This window comes from Phallusia mammillata, chromosome 1 (genome assembly GCF_965637545.1).
Source record: "Phallusia mammillata chromosome 1, kaPhaMamm4.hap1.1, whole genome shotgun sequence".
Lineage (NCBI taxonomy): Eukaryota > Metazoa > Chordata > Ascidiacea > Phlebobranchia > Ascidiidae > Phallusia > Phallusia mammillata.
In genome coordinates, this window is record NC_137252.1 from 3,679,194 (window position 1) to 3,695,515 (window position 16,322).

General features: G+C 38.0%; 2 protein-coding genes and 1 pseudogene across 3 annotated transcripts; all 3 read left to right on the plus strand.

Annotated features, from left to right (window-relative positions):
* Window positions 1-2,383: 2,383 nt before the first annotated feature.
* Window positions 2,384-3,527, plus strand: LOC145208960 (uncharacterized; annotated as a pseudogene). Its single transcript, XR_013854971.1, has 2 exons — window positions 2,384-3,194; window positions 3,462-3,527. The product of XR_013854971.1 is annotated as an uncharacterized LOC145208960 (transcript).
* Window positions 3,528-10,017: 6,490 nt separating this feature from the next.
* Window positions 10,018-11,245, plus strand: LOC145214549 (cochlin-like). Its single transcript, XM_080083141.1, has 3 exons — window positions 10,018-10,090; window positions 10,412-10,567; window positions 11,112-11,245. Exons 1-3 carry the CDS (start codon window positions 10,018-10,020, stop codon window positions 11,243-11,245), a joined length of 363 nt encoding a protein of 120 aa, XP_079939267.1.
* A 1,502-nt stretch (window positions 11,246-12,747) lies between these two features.
* LOC145208904 (fibrinogen-like protein A) lies at window positions 12,748-13,955 on the plus strand. The gene is made up of 4 exons (XM_080079153.1): window positions 12,748-12,806; window positions 12,994-13,090; window positions 13,361-13,466; window positions 13,629-13,955. The coding sequence occupies exons 1-4, from the start codon at window positions 12,765-12,767 to the stop codon at window positions 13,783-13,785; spliced, it is 402 nt and encodes a 133-aa protein (XP_079935279.1). The 5' UTR covers window positions 12,748-12,764; the 3' UTR covers window positions 13,786-13,955.
* The last annotated feature ends 2,367 nt before the right edge of the window (window positions 13,956-16,322 follow it).

A 16,322-nucleotide genomic window follows, 5' to 3' on the forward strand; every position in this document is an offset into this window, starting at 1 on the left:
TAATAAGGGTAAAAAAATCCAGAAACTTTTTAGCGTTTTATTATCAAAATTGCGTTAAAAATAAAATTAAAAAAAATAAAATTAAAAAAAATAAAATTTTAATAACTTCCCTAGGCAGCATGTCAAGTCGGTTGCAATGGGCAAAAATTGAACTTGACTATAACAACGCCTGCTTGCAAGGTAAACTTCACAACCCGGAAAACATGCTTTGTGCAAGCAATGGTAACTTTCAAACCGTCAGTTGTAAGGTAAGTTAACGCTAAAAATATAGCCTTGAAAGAGCTTTTGCTAGCATAAAAGAGCTAACATAGTGCGCAAAATCTGAAAAACTAGAAACTTGATAGTTCAGTACGCCAGATCTATTTAAGGCGCCATGTCGTATCAAGCCGATTGGCCAAGCATTTACATATGCCAAAACTAGAGTAAAATCTGAGGTAGATTTTAAAGCCACGTTACGGCTAGCGCTCTACCAATTGAGCAGCGCAGGCTGAGTGGTATCAAGCTGAAAGTCGAATTATATCGAAGCTTTGTATGTATGTTTAAAGGCTAAGTTACAACTTTATATTCATTTTTACGATTTGTAAGACCGATTAGAGCCAATGTTTAAGATATCGGCGAATACAAGTATAAACGAAATTTTCATCCAGCTTATTTTTTTTCAAACAATAGCTTAAAATAAATTGACAAGCACAGCATTAGTTACCTTAACGGACAAGTATAAACTAAGTTTTTATCTAGTTATTTACCAGCAAACATTATTTTGCAGCTTGACAGCGGGAGTCCCGTGTTTTGCAAGCTTGAAAAGGGTCTTGACTGTTCAAGCTATTACTTGGCAGGCATATTCTCATTTAATCACCATCCAACTGAATATGGTTGCAATGGAAATTTTACGGTGCTGGCTGATTTAACAACCACGAAAAACAGCGCATTGGTACATATTGCCGCAGATGCTGTGTTACACGACAGCCTTCAAGAATCCTATATGTTTGATCCTGGCGCGACTCTCTGTTCCTCAATGACCAGAAATTACTAACCGGGAAATTTGTCACGAAGCAGTAATTAGAACCAGTAAATGAATTCACATCACATTAAGGCGTAGTTGACACTTATTTTGTAGTTTAGTCAAATCTCTAACCAAAATTGTCTAGTTTACTTTACAGTAAGATTGTAAAAAATCAATTGGAAACTATCCCTCATTCCACTAATGTAAAAATAATAACTAAAATTAATGAACTTGTTAACGGACTGGAACGAGTTACCGATCACGATATTGTCTTGTATATATGTTTCTTTTTTCTTATATTCACACCTGTAATAAAAACAATCAATACATTAAAGAATTCAAACTTATGGCAAAATCAGCACGAAACAGTTAGTCTTAGTCTGCACTTTCACTTTATTTATTTTTTGATTTCTCAAAACACCACAGACGCAGAACAAATACAAGGCTTATCAAGTGTAGTGATTTGAGTTTGAGTTGAGTTTATTTCGCTTGGCGAAAGAAAACAAAAAACAAAAAACAAAAAACAGTAGCACTAAAATACCAACCTGAAAAAAGCTGCTTTGAGGGTTAGACAGGAAGACAAACCACCGGAAGTATCCCTGTCGAATAGATTCAAGCGCCAGAAGAAAGAACACATATAAAACGGTGATTACATATCAATACTAAGTTTGCATTATTATTACATTAGTAATTAAGAAATTCGTATGAAAATAGGTCATTCACATTAAATAATGGCGAAGGCAATAGATTAAAGGGACAAATAATTAAAACAGCTTAACGATAAACAACAGATGAATAAATAAACAAATCTACAAATAAATAAACAAAACGGAAAAGAACAATACATGCACGGCCTGAAGATCGATTGATAGTCTTCGTGATGTATTTCAATCGCGCTTCCATCTAAAGATAACCATGTATAACGATAAAGACAAACAGCAGCAGGTGACCAGTTCCACGACGAAATATGCAAAATCTACCCAACAGCTCAAGTCTTTGTTAAATAAAAAAACACATTGTGTAAACGCAGAAAACTCATAGGTGATATTTTAGTGTTATGGTTATTGCATTAAGCCATTCATTAAAATGTGTGAAGACTTATAGCGGCGTGACCGCAAGGTTTAGAGCCACCGAATGTGTAATGAAAAACAACAAACGACAAATGTGCAATCGGTGGTGCGTCGGCGGCTTCGGTAACGAAAACCAAACTGAATTGATTGATTGAAGCGCTTGGGTAAAAATAGTGAATGGTGCTTGTGATGTATGTATTTACCGCTAGATGTCGTCCCTGAGTTATGACGTCACGTTTCGTATATAACCGTGTACCGCGTCTTAAACGTGGCAGCCAATACAGGTAACCGCTTAAAGGTGTGTGCGTTCATGACATGGTGTCAGAAGTGGTTTTTCAAATAAAATGGAAGGTTCGTTCTCACTGCCGGAAGCTATGCAATGGAGTGGCAATGTGTCACAAAACTGGGTTAAGTTTATTAGGGGATTTAGGCTTTATTTGACAGCTGTTGGTTATGACGGAAAGGCTGCAAAAGTTAAAACATCTATGTTGCTCCACGTGTTGGGAGAGCAAGGTCAAACCATCCACTCAACATTTAAATTTGAAGAAGGACAAGAAATGCACTTTCAAACTGTGGTCAATGCCTTCGAAAGGTACTGTTGTCCGAGGAAGAATATCACCAAGGAGCGATACAGGTTTTTTTCCAGAAATCAAAATGATGGTGAAAGAATAGATGTTTTTATAACCGATTTAAAAAAACTGTCTAAAAGCTGTGATTTCGGTGAACTTTGCGACTCATTAATCCGAGACAAAATTATTATTGGTATCAAGTGTGATCAACTTCGTCAAAGTTTGCTGCGGGAAGAGGAACTAACGCTTGAAAAAGCTATTAAAATGTCCATAACAAACGAAACAGTAAGATCGCAAATGACAATGATTCGATCAACAAATTCTACAAGTTTTAGCTTGGATGCTGTTCAACGCGAACCACGTGGTAATCAATTACCAGCGCCTCGAGTTTGCAGATTCTGTGCCTTGCGACATGACGTCAGAGCGTGTCCTGCCTGGCGAAGGCGATGCTTGAAGTGTGGTGGAAGAAACCACTTCGCTCGATGTTGCAGTGCAGCTAATCACCCGCAAGCGCAACGCGCGGATACAATTCAGACGTACAACATGCAATCTGTAAGTACTACTAGTTCACCAAAAGATTGGCTTGTTGACATTTTTGTGCTTTCATGTACACTTCGTTTTAAGATAGACACGGGAGCCCAAGTAAATATTCATTTACTCTACCATTTGTTGTTGTGGAGATTAATGCATTGCCTATTATAGGATTAAATGGAGCAGTAACTCTTGGCCTAATAAATAAACTGGAACCGGTTGTCAGTGACGAACAAAATTTGCTGTCCAGCTTTTCAGATTTATTTCAAGGGTTGGGTTGTGTTCCAGGTTGTCACCGAATAAAGACCGATAGCAGAGTTTGTCCCGTAGTCCGTCCCAGCAGAAAAATTCCATTTGCACTCAAAAACAAACTACAACAGGAGCTACAAAGAATGGAAAGCATGCAAGTAATCAAAAGAATAGAAGAACCAACTAAGTGGGTGAACTCTCTTGTAATAGTAGAAAAGAAAAACGGAAAACTAAGAGTTTGCTTAGATCCGCGAGATTTAAATAAAGCAATTTTGCGTGAGCATTTCTGTCTTCCGACTAGAGAAGAAATTATTAGTCAATTTTCAAATGCTAAAGTATTTTCTAAACTCGACGCTTTGTCTGGGTTTTGGCAAGTAAAGTTGGATGAAGATAGTTCTGAGCTTTGTACGTTTAACACTCCGTTTGGACGGTATAGATTTTTGCGCATGCCGTTCGGCATTTGTTCTGCGCCAGAAGTGTTTCACAAGTTGGTGTACATGATGTTTGAACACATGAACGGCGTTGTAACGTCTATGGACGATATTGTGGTTTGGGGTTCAACAAAGCAAGAACATGACATGAGGCTTAAAAATGTGTTAACGGTTTTGCAACGCAATAATCTGAAACTCAATAAGGAAAAATGTGTGTTCGGTGTAGACAAGATTACTTTTCTTGGTGAAGTTGTTAGTGCTTCAGGTGTTCAACCTGATCCAAATAAAGTTCATGCAATAGAGCAACTAAAGCGTCCTAAGTCTATGGGTAACTTGCTGAAATTTTTGGGAATGGTCACGTACCTAGGTCGTTTTATTTCCGACTTGTCTACTAAAACATCTTCTTTGCGTTTGTTATTGCATAAACGGAGCAACTGGGAGTGGACGCAAGCACACGAAATGGAATGGAGGAATTTAAAACGGCTGGTCACAACTGCCCCAGTACTTCGGTTTTTCGACCCCAAGAAATCCATCAAAATTTCGGCAGACGCATCTAAACATGGACTTGGAGCTGTAATTTTGCAACAGCATGACAACATGTGGCAGCCAGTGGCGTATGCGGCAAGAGCTTTAACAACCGCTGAAACAAGGTATGCACAAATTGAAAAGGAATTGCTTGCTATCACCTTTGCATGTGAAAGATTTTATCAGTATGTTTATGGTCAGAAATTTGTGGTAGAAACTGATCACAAACCTCTCATAGCGTTGTTTCTCAAGGAGTTAAATAACTGTCCGTTGCGCATTCAACGTCTAATGATCCGGTTGCAAAGATTTCATTTCACCGCAGAGTTTACTCCAGGTAAATTCATGCACACAGCTGATTTGTTATCAAGATGTGTGGAGAACAGTGTGTCCGTTCAATCGCTTTCTTGTCATAGTGTATGTGAATATGTAGATCTAATTATATCCGCTATTGCTTGTATGCCATTAGTTAAACAAAAGTTACAAAGTAAAACCATATGTGACGAACAGTTGCAAATTGTAATGCGTCTTGTAAATAATGGTTGGCCTTTACATAAACGTGCTTGTCCTGTTTTAGCAAAACCCTTTTGGGATGTCAAAAATGAACTTTCTGTTGTTGACGGTATTTTGTTTCGTGGATCTCGAATAGTTGTTCCAATGTCTATGCGCAGTTATTTTTTAGAGCGTGTGCATGAAGGCCATTTGGGTGAAGTAAAATGCAAAGGACGAGCTCGGGAAAGTATATATTGGCCTGGGTTATCCAACGACATATCTGGTTTGGTTTCTTCCTGTGCCATTTGTGCAAAATTCAGGTCACAGCAACAACGCCAACCGTTAGAACCTCACCAAGCCCCTTCGTATCCGTTTCAGAAAGTGGCAACTGACCTGTTCTATTGGAGCCGAAAAATGTTTTTGGTAACAGTGGACTACTACTCCGGATATCCAGAAGTAACCCCGTTGACTACAACTTCTGCGGCGTCTGTTATAAGTGGTTTGAAAACTATTTTTTCCAGGTTTGGAATTCCCGAAACTGTTATTAGTGATAACGGTCTTCAGTTTTCTAGTGAGGAGTTTGCAAAATTCGCCGAGGAATGGGGCTTTGTTCATTTAACCTCGAGTCCACATTATCCACGATCTAACGGACTGGCTGAGAGGAGTGTCCAGACAACGAAGCAACTACTTAAAAAAGCTCACGCCAGTGTACAGGATTTTAACAAAAGTTTGTTAATATTTAGAAGTGCTCCTCTCCTTTGCGGAAAATCACCTGCACAGCTTCTCATGGGTCGGCAAATCAGACACACGATGCCCCTGGATATCAAAACGTTAAAAAGTTCAACTTGCCGTCCGTTTGGAAAAGAAAGAAAACAACAAAAGAAGTATTATGACAGGGGAACAAGAAACATGCTGCAATTACAAGTGAACACTCCTGTAAAACTGTACAATACTCAAAACAAATTATGGGATCAACAAGGAACTATAGAAAAACAGTTATCTCATCGCTCTTATCTTGTAAAAACTAGTGATGGTGTATTGTATCGGCGTAATCGTGTTCATTTACGTCCATTGAATGTTATTGTGAATCCTTACCCTTCGAGACGTCAGTTAAGTTCAATTTAAACGAAGGGAAGTTGTGATGTATGTATTTACCGCTAGATGTCGTCCCTGAGTTATGACGTCACGTTTCGTATATAACCGTGTACCAGAGGAGTACGGAGTCAAAATTTTTAGACTCCGACTCCAATCCGACTCCGTAAAAATTAACTCCGACTCCAATCCTGCTCCTGATGAAAGGCCTAAAATCAGACTCCGACTCCTGATAATACTCCGGTGTCACAAACAATTCCTGTTCCTACTTTTTAAGTTAATATTACCAATAAGACCTGCAAATAAATGAACATAAACTGAACAGAAAGAAGGAATAACACTTGTTGCAAAGGTAATTAAAGGTTAAATCACTGTGATAGTATCCAAGCAAAACAAAACAGTTATGACAAAAACTTTTCTTTTCTTTTAAGTTATTAATACCAATAAGACTGAACAAAAAGAAGGAACAGCACTCATTGTAAAATGTTTTGCAATTGAAACTAGAAAAACAACTCCAGTATTGTGAAAAAAAAAACATTCCTGACAAAAATCCTGGTTCATATGATAACAGTGTAAATGGTAAGTAAACATTGGCAGTGGCAATGACAGGACAGTACATTCACAGCTTTGTAAGACATTCATAGAAAGAAAAGAAAAAACATGCATAAGGAGGATAATAAAAAAACTTACTGGGGTAGCACTTTCATTTACAATATTGTTTTACAGATATGTGTATAACTACTTTAGGCACTAATTTTTCACTGCATAGATCTTTTTTACTATTTAATACTATTCACTTGATTCACTCCATAAGCCATGTTTTCAATATTTAACAACAGTGACAAATTCACCAAACTTCACTTTGTGGACCATCGTTCTGTTTATCCACCATTTTATTTTTGCTCATTAATTCTGTTAATTTTTCACATCAATATTCATGGTTGCTCACTCTAAACTGTGATGCTACACTGTACACTGACACTCCAAACTGTAGTCCTGTCAAAACAATTGTGTGAAAACATAAGGCAATGTATTTGGACTATTTGCAATGCGATAGCAAGGTTAAAGGTCAAATACATATATCCTATGAGGGCAAATAAAAACATCAAAAAATCACCAAGACGTTGATGAAAGTAAAATAGAATCCGGCTCCGACTCCTGCTCCGGCTGATCTGAAATAACATAAACTCCGGCTCCGTATAGACTCCGGCAAATTTTAGTAAACTCCGGCTCCGGACACTCCGGTACTCCGGATTGTGTACACCTCTGCCGTGTACCGCGTCTTAGACGTGGCAGTCAATACAGGTAACCGCTTAAAGGTGTGTGCGTTCATGACAGTGCTCTAGGATCGCAACCGACCGCATTGCCTCGCGGGGTACAGTCAATCACATCAAGCAGTAGTTGATCCCGCAGGTTCTGTTGGTCAAATGAAACGCGCCCAAAAGAAACATTAATGCAGTTTCTCAGGAAATTTCCTGTGATCCGTTAGACAGACTCAAGTGTCCCAAAGACAGTCATTCAAGTTGGGACACAGGTGGTCCGACAGCATCAGCCGAACATCGCCTCATCTGTTTTTGTTAGTTTAAACTGGTCACATGAAAAACCTTATTGACGGATAAAATACTTCAAACAAGCAGAAGTTAAATGTTAGAGATCATCAGTGTACCCATTTGGAATGGTGGAATTTGGAAAGATATAGCTGTTGTTCCAAAATCCAAAAGATCTATTCAGACTTTCTACCCGCTATATCAATGGTAGGTTTGTAGCTGCACCTTTTTGTCCAACCTCCGTAAGTGTACCAACCGCGTGTATCAACCGCGTGAAGTGTGCCACTGGCCAACACAATTTTTGGTGTCTTTAATGTTAAAACTGATATTGACTAATTTTGGGGTGCTGATTTCAAAAATCATTACGGTTTTCTTCAATCAGGTAAACTTTTTAAGTTATTTACAAAATCAAAATTTCTGACCATATTGATTCGATGACTTTGAAATCACGCTTTTATGTGTTTGTTAAAGTTTTGTTACATTATACACATCAATTTCCTACAGTGCAGTCAGTTTCATAGCATGAATACGTGTTCTATGCTTATGCTCTGTCTGAAAATAGTTGGTGCAGGCTAGTGGCAACTTTAAACTATACTTGTTTTATGGAGTGATTTTCAGACTAGTAAAGCAAGGTGGTAAAACTAAAATTAATAGTGGCTAGGTCATCTATAAGGTGTTGCATGAATTACCAAAATGTTTTATGCTACATTACTGGTGAATACCCATACAACACAACTAAAAAGAAAAGAAAAAGAGATCTGTATCAAATGTGCATATCTTGCACACTTCGATGTGGCTTTAGGGGTTTAGGACAAGCAATGGGCTCTACCTAATATTGATTGAAATATTGCAGTAATGGACAAAAACAGTAGAAAGGGACTGAACTTATTAGAAAAAGTGCATAATTAAGTTATTAAGCGGTCTAAAAAAATCGGTCCGAAAATGGGTATAAAGCTACACTTCCCTTAAAACGTAGGTGATATAAATGATGAGAATTAAGCTGAAGGTTCCAACAGGATATTAGTAAAACAAAACGTGTAAGGGAAAAGGGAATAATGTGGTCCTGGCTAACTGCTGTTGGTCAATTAAACTTGACGATATTGGTGCCAGTCAGTTCCGAAAGGTACCAAAGTACATGTGTAGGCCTATACCTGATGACTTACAAATTTGAAACCTTTTTTTGTTGAATTTTATTTGTTAGGAGTGTCCACCTGTTACATTTAAAATTAAATTTGAAATTTTGTTCTTGCAATAACGATAATTCCAAAAAAATACTCAAAACCAGTTTCACTATAGTGTATATCATATAGATTGTTTTTCAAACGTGGATGTACCATAACAGTAAAACTAGACGTGATTCAGATAAACCGATTGCATTTTTGAAATCAGGGCACTAGAATTAGTCAAAATCAGTTAAAACATTACAGACATCAGAAAAAAAAATATTTTGTTCTTGCTTGGATTATAATCTAAGCAGAATATTGTGTGGACAATAAGCGCTACCTGTGGTGGGTTGCTTTACAAAAACAAGCAAGCAAAAATACATTAACATTGTCAAGGTTTGGAGTAGCCTAACAATGCCTTTAAAATGTTTCAGTGAGGATTGACGTGACGTGATTCCGGTTCGTATCGATTGGCATAAACAGACATGGCCACGTCACGATAGCTAATCATAACATCGCTTCTACCTAGACAAAAACATGTCTATTTGCGAGAAAATAAACGCGACCGGATGTTGTGTCTGTCTTTACTGACTCCAACGTCTTGTTGTACGTTTGATCTTGTCTGAGCGCATTGAGTACGTGGCGAATTGTCAACGCTTAATTTTAGAAGAAAAGAAGTTTGGAGCCGCAGAATATAATAGCACTGTAGTCCGATCTCCTCTAGCAGTCTTTGTAAAGCATGTGAGCAGTGGTTCTCAACCTTTTTTCTTTCGTGGCCCACTTTCAATGCACAAAAATTCTGTGGCCCAGTATCAACAACAAAATAGGTTCAAACCAAAAAAAAAATGCAGAACATATTTTAAACAGATTATAAGTTAAAAATAACTTAATGCAAAAAAAATCATAAAACAGCACTTTCCCTTCTTTAATCAAGCACTTTCAGTTATGACCGAGTAATTGGACAATGGATATACTGCTATTATCTGGCTTTATTGTAGACACAAAGTAGTTTATTACATCATAAACATAAAGCATTGCAGAAATTCAAAGTAACTTTGTACTGTAAATAGAATAATTCAAATAATTTACATTCCTTCTCAATTCCTTCCAAGCCATTATTCTTGTAAAATTAAGTGTAGTGACACAAATAAAAGTAAATTCGTAAAAAAAGCTTTCCTATTGATTGGTCTGTGGCCCAATCCAAATGTTTCCATGGCCCACTGGTTGAGAACCGCTGATGTAGAGGAAAGCAGATTTGCCTACATTGCAAACGTCAAACTGCTTTTATGCCAACAGTGATTCACAACTACTTTTGGGATACAGGAAATCATAGGGGTATAAAAGTAAAATGTTGATAAAAAACTATCGAGTCATTACTATCATCGTTTTAATCGTTCTGCGAAAAACACGGGGATTTGAAGGTTTGTATATTTTACCTGTTAATGTTAGATTTTAACATATAAAACTAGTTTATGTAAAGTTGTTTAATAATTTAAAAACAAAAAAATGATTCAAACAACAGTTGTTTTGCCCAAAAGCCTTGTATTTTAGCCAAAAGAGCAGTTAAGTAACTCCCCGTTAATCGTTTAAAAATTACAGATTAGAGTAAAACATATATGACTGATCTGTTTTTTTTTACTTTTTTCAAATAGTGAAAATCAATTCATTTTTCTAGTTTAAACTAAAGAGCAAAACCATCTCAAACATTACTGTCGAAAAGATTACTGCAAAACACTTTACAGTGACTTGTGACACGGAGTTTTCCGATGTGAAACATTCCATCACCAATGTTCTCTGCCCAGCCAACTGTTGGAGGCAATACTCGAACTTATGCGGCGACAGGATTTACTCCAGGGGCCCAATATGTCTAGCTGCTATGCAGGATCAATGGATTGATGGTATAGTTTCGACTTTTAGACTTGGTTGTTTTACTGTTATTTTCAACATTGACGATTTATTGTTCTTAAAAACCACATTTATTTAATGCTGGCTCACTAATTAACAACAAACACACATTTTCAGTAAAAATAAGAGAAAGAACTAATTTGCGCATTTTAGGTGGTTGATATACACTTAAATAAGAACTTGCTCAAATTTAAGTGTATGCATTTTAATATAAATATTAATCACAAACCAAATAGCTTATTAAACCAATGCATTACGCTAGTTTTTAAAAAAAGTCATAGCATTGCTCGATGCAAAAATGCTTAACTCATATTACAGTTTTTGTCTATTGTTTACGTACCTTATTTTGAGATTAATTCTGCAAAAATAGGGTCGGTATAAACTAGATCGGGTCGCATGAACTTTATAAACTTAAACTAAATATCATCCCTTAAACTTAAAACATGACCATTATTGATTTTCTAAACGGTGACTATTAGGCACCATTATCAACTTCAAGACTAATCAAGTGAGCAAGGTTTCAATTTGTTTTCATAGGCGGCGGTGGGCCAGTGGTTGTTTACCGCAGCCCGGGAAAACGCGGTAATCACTACAGCGGAGGAAACCGCAACGCTGTGAAAAGTGAATCTTGTTTAGTTGATGGGGATTCCTATTCATTTGAAAGCGAGTAAGGTTTAGCGCCATTTTTTCGGGTATGTCCTAAATTTATGGATGTTATGTTTTGAGTTTGTTTGAACATTGCCCACCAAGTTGTCAATATTTGCAATTTTATTTCTGGTGCGCAATTCAGAATTAGCACGTGTCAAAAAAGTCATTTGCAGGTTTCTTTCCAAACTACAATTCGTTTCTCAACTTATTTACAACAATGCTGTTAAAGAACTATTATTAGAAGTAAAAAATATGACACCAAATTAATAAGAAAGATATTATTTTATGCAGTGACATGCTCAACACAGGCAGACTCGTCAACACTGGTCACCCAGGTTGACTGTCCAGCTTATTGCAGAGGAGAAGCGGTGTACGGGTCAGGAATCTGCAGCGACAAGTCATCTGTGTGCAGAGCTGCTGTACATGCAGGAGCTTTACCAGGTCAACGCCAATGTTTGAAAGCGAAATCACGTAAACAAGTTGATTTGAGAGAGTTCGGAGATTTGATTGGCTTTATATAGAAATTTATATATATTCATGCATATAACATTTTCATGAGTATTTTATGGGGCACCTACAGTATAACTATAGCCGCTAGTATAATAAATGTTTGTGATGTCGGTTTAGATAAAGGAGGAATGGTGATATTTTACACCACCTTGGGTCAAAGTTCATACACTGGATCCACGTCACACGGCGTCACAAGCAAGTCAGCTTCAGCATCTTTAGCCCATCGAGCCTTTGCCTTCACAAGTAAGTCACACTGTGCCGTGGCGTTTTCATACATACATATACACAAACCGGTTTTGGATAGTTACAACTCTGGTATCGGCAGTAAATTTGTTCTATTTATAACATGCAGCAACTAAAACTTAAGTGCGACACAAATGCATTTACTAACGATTTTATTTCTGCTGTGACAAACGATGGTTACACCGTTGCAAAACAAATGAAGACATGATAAGAATTTCCATGGAAACGGCGAATTAGGCGTCTTGCGTATTGTTTTCGTTTAGATATCAACGAATGTGTCAACAATGCTTGTGAACACGGAAGTACTTGTGTGGATGGGATAGCAGAATATTTCTGTGTATGTTTACCAGGATACAATGGAAAGTACTGCGAAAAAGGTAATGTAACTGTTTGTAGAACATTGCCTAGGTCTTTACACAAAAACAATAAACCAATATTTTATGATTTGTACGTTTTCAGGTCCGCACTGAAATGATATTAGATTTTTATTTTTGACCAAACAACATTGAAACAACTGCATTTTTTTGTAAAATAAATACCTGATACACTTACAATCCTTAGTGAGGGTGAGCTATTTAATAACTAGGATCCGCTTTCAAGAATGGCCAAGTGTGCCTGCAGCTGCAGACTAATGGTTTCAACGCTTATTTCAAATGTTTACCCTTAACCCATCAAAGTTTCTGCACCCCAATTGTTAGTCTTAGCAACTATTCATGTTTTCATAAAACAATTCGGCAATGCAAATTGCGACCCTAACACGTTTTTGGAAATTTAACTGGAAATTTTATTATGAAATCTGGAGTTGAAGTTGTTTGTAACAAAGGGTGGTTGGTAAGAAAATGTTGTTCATAAGTTTGCACACATTCAAGTGTGTACATACTAATAAACAGGAGTGAAGAAATCAAATTTTTAAGACATTTTTACATCGCGAAAAAAATTAAGTTTCAAAAAAAATTGAACAAAGGTCTTTTAAAGCCACACTTGTTTCAAACACAATTGTCCCACTGCCGTTTTGCAGGTCTTCCAACGTCGGTTTGACGGCAGCGTGGATTTTCAAGTCTACTGGTCAGACTACAGATACGGATTTGGATGTTTAAATGGCGAGTTTTGGTGGGGTGAGTATACAAATTATAATACTTTGCAAAACAGTGGTCTTTGCGACAGTAACAAACTATGAAAAAGCATGAAATGTATTTAAACAAATAGGACGCACCCACTTTGGTAAAGAGGTATAGACTTTCGCAAAGATGCCTGACGAAGTAACAATACATTTTCACAAAGTTATTTGTAAATATATTTCAAGAAGGCGTTCAATTTAATCCAATCCTATTCATTGACGTAGTCGGAAGTACATGCACAGATTACTTGTTTTTATCACTGGATAGGGCTTCAAAACATTCACGAAGCGACAAAAGCTTTTCAGTGTAAACAATGTCGACTTCGTGTTGACCTCAATGACATCGACGAAGAAACAAGTTACGCAGAATACAGGTACATTAATTCATAAAATGCATTAGGTACAAACCTTTGAAAATACTCTAAAGGCATACCAAGTGGTAAAAAACCAAGTGTTTTCATTTTTTCCCTAAAACAAATTCCTTTTTATTTTGATTACTTACAATGCATCCACAACCAACAGCTATTAATCTCTAGTAAGTTTGGTGTGGGTCCGGAAAGCAATGACTATCAACTCTGTGTGGGAGGATACACTGGAACGGCAGGGGACAGCATCACATATTCCAAATACCTCAATTCAAACCGAGCAAAATTCAGCACCAGAGATCGTGATAACGATTTTGCGGCGTCGTAAGTTGTTGATCCAAATTGCAATATAAGACAAGCTTAAGTTTCACCTTATATTAGATTTAAAACGAGAGCACGCAGTAAGTTTTAAGAAATATTAAAAGCGGTATTTTTTAACAAATGCATTTCGTTGGGATGTATATCCAGTGCGTGACATTCTTACCAAATATCCGAGGTGTGTGGTGAATGTTATTTCTATGTTGTCTTCCGATTTACCTTGATCCGTTTTCCTTTCCGTTACGTCCCGTTACTTCCTTCCGGTCATTAGTGTTTTGTTTCGTTAGCGGTAGGATGTCTAGTTTTCTCTTGCATTTGGGCTTATTTGTTTTCTACATTTCCTGAGTCATTTATTGTTTGTGTTGCAGATACATTGCTGTATTTTTACTTTAATAAAGCCAGAGTTAATTTAACTCCTCAATGGTCATCACAATTTTTTTAAGTAAATTAAATTTTCATCATGGAAAAGCAGCAACTTTCCAGACCGAAGGAACTCACAATAGACACAACGGATCCTGAAGCTTCAAAAATATTTACATATTGGCTAAGGACCGTTAAAGACTATATTGCATATCTTGAAGAAGGCAGAAGTGGTTCCTCTCCGGCCGTTAACAAAACTCGAGTAATTATAAGTTGTCTTTCACCATCTGTGTACCCACTAGTGGAAGACGTCGAATCTTATGACGATATTGTGGCAACTCTGCAAACCGCGTACGTAAAGAAAAAGAACAACGTGTATGCTCGTCATCTTCTTGTCAGCCGCCATCTACAAATGGATGAGGCCGTAACAGAATTCGCACAAGCTTTAAAATCTTTGGCTAAAGATTGCATTTTTAAAGCTGTATCGGCAAGCGAGTACAGGGATGAATTAACCAGAGATGCATTTATAAATGGTCTCGTTTCGCCATTTATACGACAACGAATACTGGAAAAAGACGAGCTGACACTTCTCCAAACGGTAGAACTTGCTGATAGCCTCGATCGCGCACAGAAGCAGGCGGCAAGCATGGGCAGAATCCAGTTAGCTGTATCTGCTGTGCCTGGTGCTCAATCAGCGGAACAACACTCACCAGTTTCACGAGAAGATAATTTAGTATCGTCAGAACTGTTGGCCGCATTCAAAAGTGGAAAAGCGCGCAAAAGATGTTATTTTTGTGGTGGTGGCTTGCACACCAGCCGACGTTTATGTCCTGCACGCAATGCAATGTGCCACTATTGCAACAAACGTGGCCATTTTGCAAAGGTTTGTTTAGCGAAACCACCTGAGGCCAACAGCGCGGTATCAGTAGCTTCTGCTTCAGGCGCTCTTGCTTCTTTGGGCTTGTTTGCCGATAACGCGCACTGTTCATCAGGAATAATTGCGTCTGCCCCAAGCGGGCTCGGTCCCGCAGTTGCCAAAGGAAACGTTAAAGGCCGGATTGTTGACGTGTTGATAGACACAGGTGCATCAGAAAACTTTATCAACAAGAATGCTGCCGGGCGATTGCAACTTACAGGACGCGGGGACTCGGAACAAATTTCGTTGGCAATGCACAAAATGGAGGCCAAAATTGAAGGAAGAACAGAAGCTAATATCACATTGTTGGGTCGTGAATATTCCAATTTGCAACTCGGTGTAATGCCAGATCTCTGCGCTGATGTAATCTTGGGACAGAATTTTCTTAAACTACATTCGGAAGTTATTTTCCAGTACGGCGGACCTAAACAACCGTTAAAAATACCTCTTGTTAAGACTCGCCCAGTGCTTAATGTTTCAGCTGCCAAACTGAAACCTTCGAGAATATTTCAGTTCTTAGATCCGAGCTGCAAACCTATTGCCACAAAGTCACGCCGATATAGCCCTGATGATCGCAATTTCATCGAATCGGAAATTAAACGTCTGCAGGCGGCAGGAATCGTAGAACCAGCAAAATCACCTTGGCGAGCCCAAGTGTTGGTAGTGGAACAACACGGAGGAAAGAAGCGTCTTTGCATCGACTATTCAGTAACTATTAATAAATTCGCTTACCTAGATGCTTATCCTTTGCCTCGAATCGAAGACTTAGTGAACAAGATCGCAAATGACGCTGTATACAGTTCATTGGATATGAAGTCCGCTTACCATCAAATTCCACTGTTTCCTGAAGAGAGACCAATGACCGCATTTGAAGCCAATGGGAGGCTGTATCAATATCGCCGACTGCCCTTTGGTGTAACTAATGGAGTTGCAGCATTTCAGCGAGTTATGGACGAATTTATACAGCGCCATAGATTAATTAAAGTGTATGCGTATCTTGACGACTTGACTGTAACTGGTGCTACCGAAAAAGAGCACAAAGAAAATCTTGATCGTTTGCTGGCGGCTGCCAGAACTGACGGTTTGACTTTTAATGAAGCAAAGTCAAAAATTGGTGTGAGAAGTTTGGACCTACTTGGATATCGTGTGTCCCACGGGGAAGTACGTCCTGATCCAAGCCGTTTGCAACCGTTACTCGATATGCGCCCGCCAACTTCTGCCAAAGAACTGAAACGGGTGAATGGATTATTTGCATACTACGCGAAATGGAT

Excerpts from the sequence above, each read along its gene's own strand:
- LOC145214549 (XM_080083141.1), top strand. The coding sequence starts at position 10,018 with ATGTTGATAAAAAACTATCGAGTCATTACTATCATCGTTTTAATCGTT. Across the intron at positions 10,091-10,411 it reads AAAAACACGGGGATTTGAAG|TGACTTGTGACACGGAGTTT; the intron begins GTTTGTATATTT and ends AACACTTTACAG. Across the intron at positions 10,568-11,111 it reads GCAGGATCAATGGATTGATG|GCGGCGGTGGGCCAGTGGTT; the intron begins GTATAGTTTCGA and ends TTGTTTTCATAG.
- LOC145208904 (XM_080079153.1), top strand. The coding sequence starts at position 12,765 with ATGAAATCTGGAGTTGAAGTTGTTTGTAACAAAGGGTGGTTG. Across the intron at positions 13,091-13,360 it reads AAATGGCGAGTTTTGGTGGG|GGCTTCAAAACATTCACGAA; the intron begins GTGAGTATACAA and ends ATCACTGGATAG. Across the intron at positions 13,467-13,628 it reads ACAAGTTACGCAGAATACAG|TAAGTTTGGTGTGGGTCCGG; the intron begins GTACATTAATTC and ends ATTAATCTCTAG.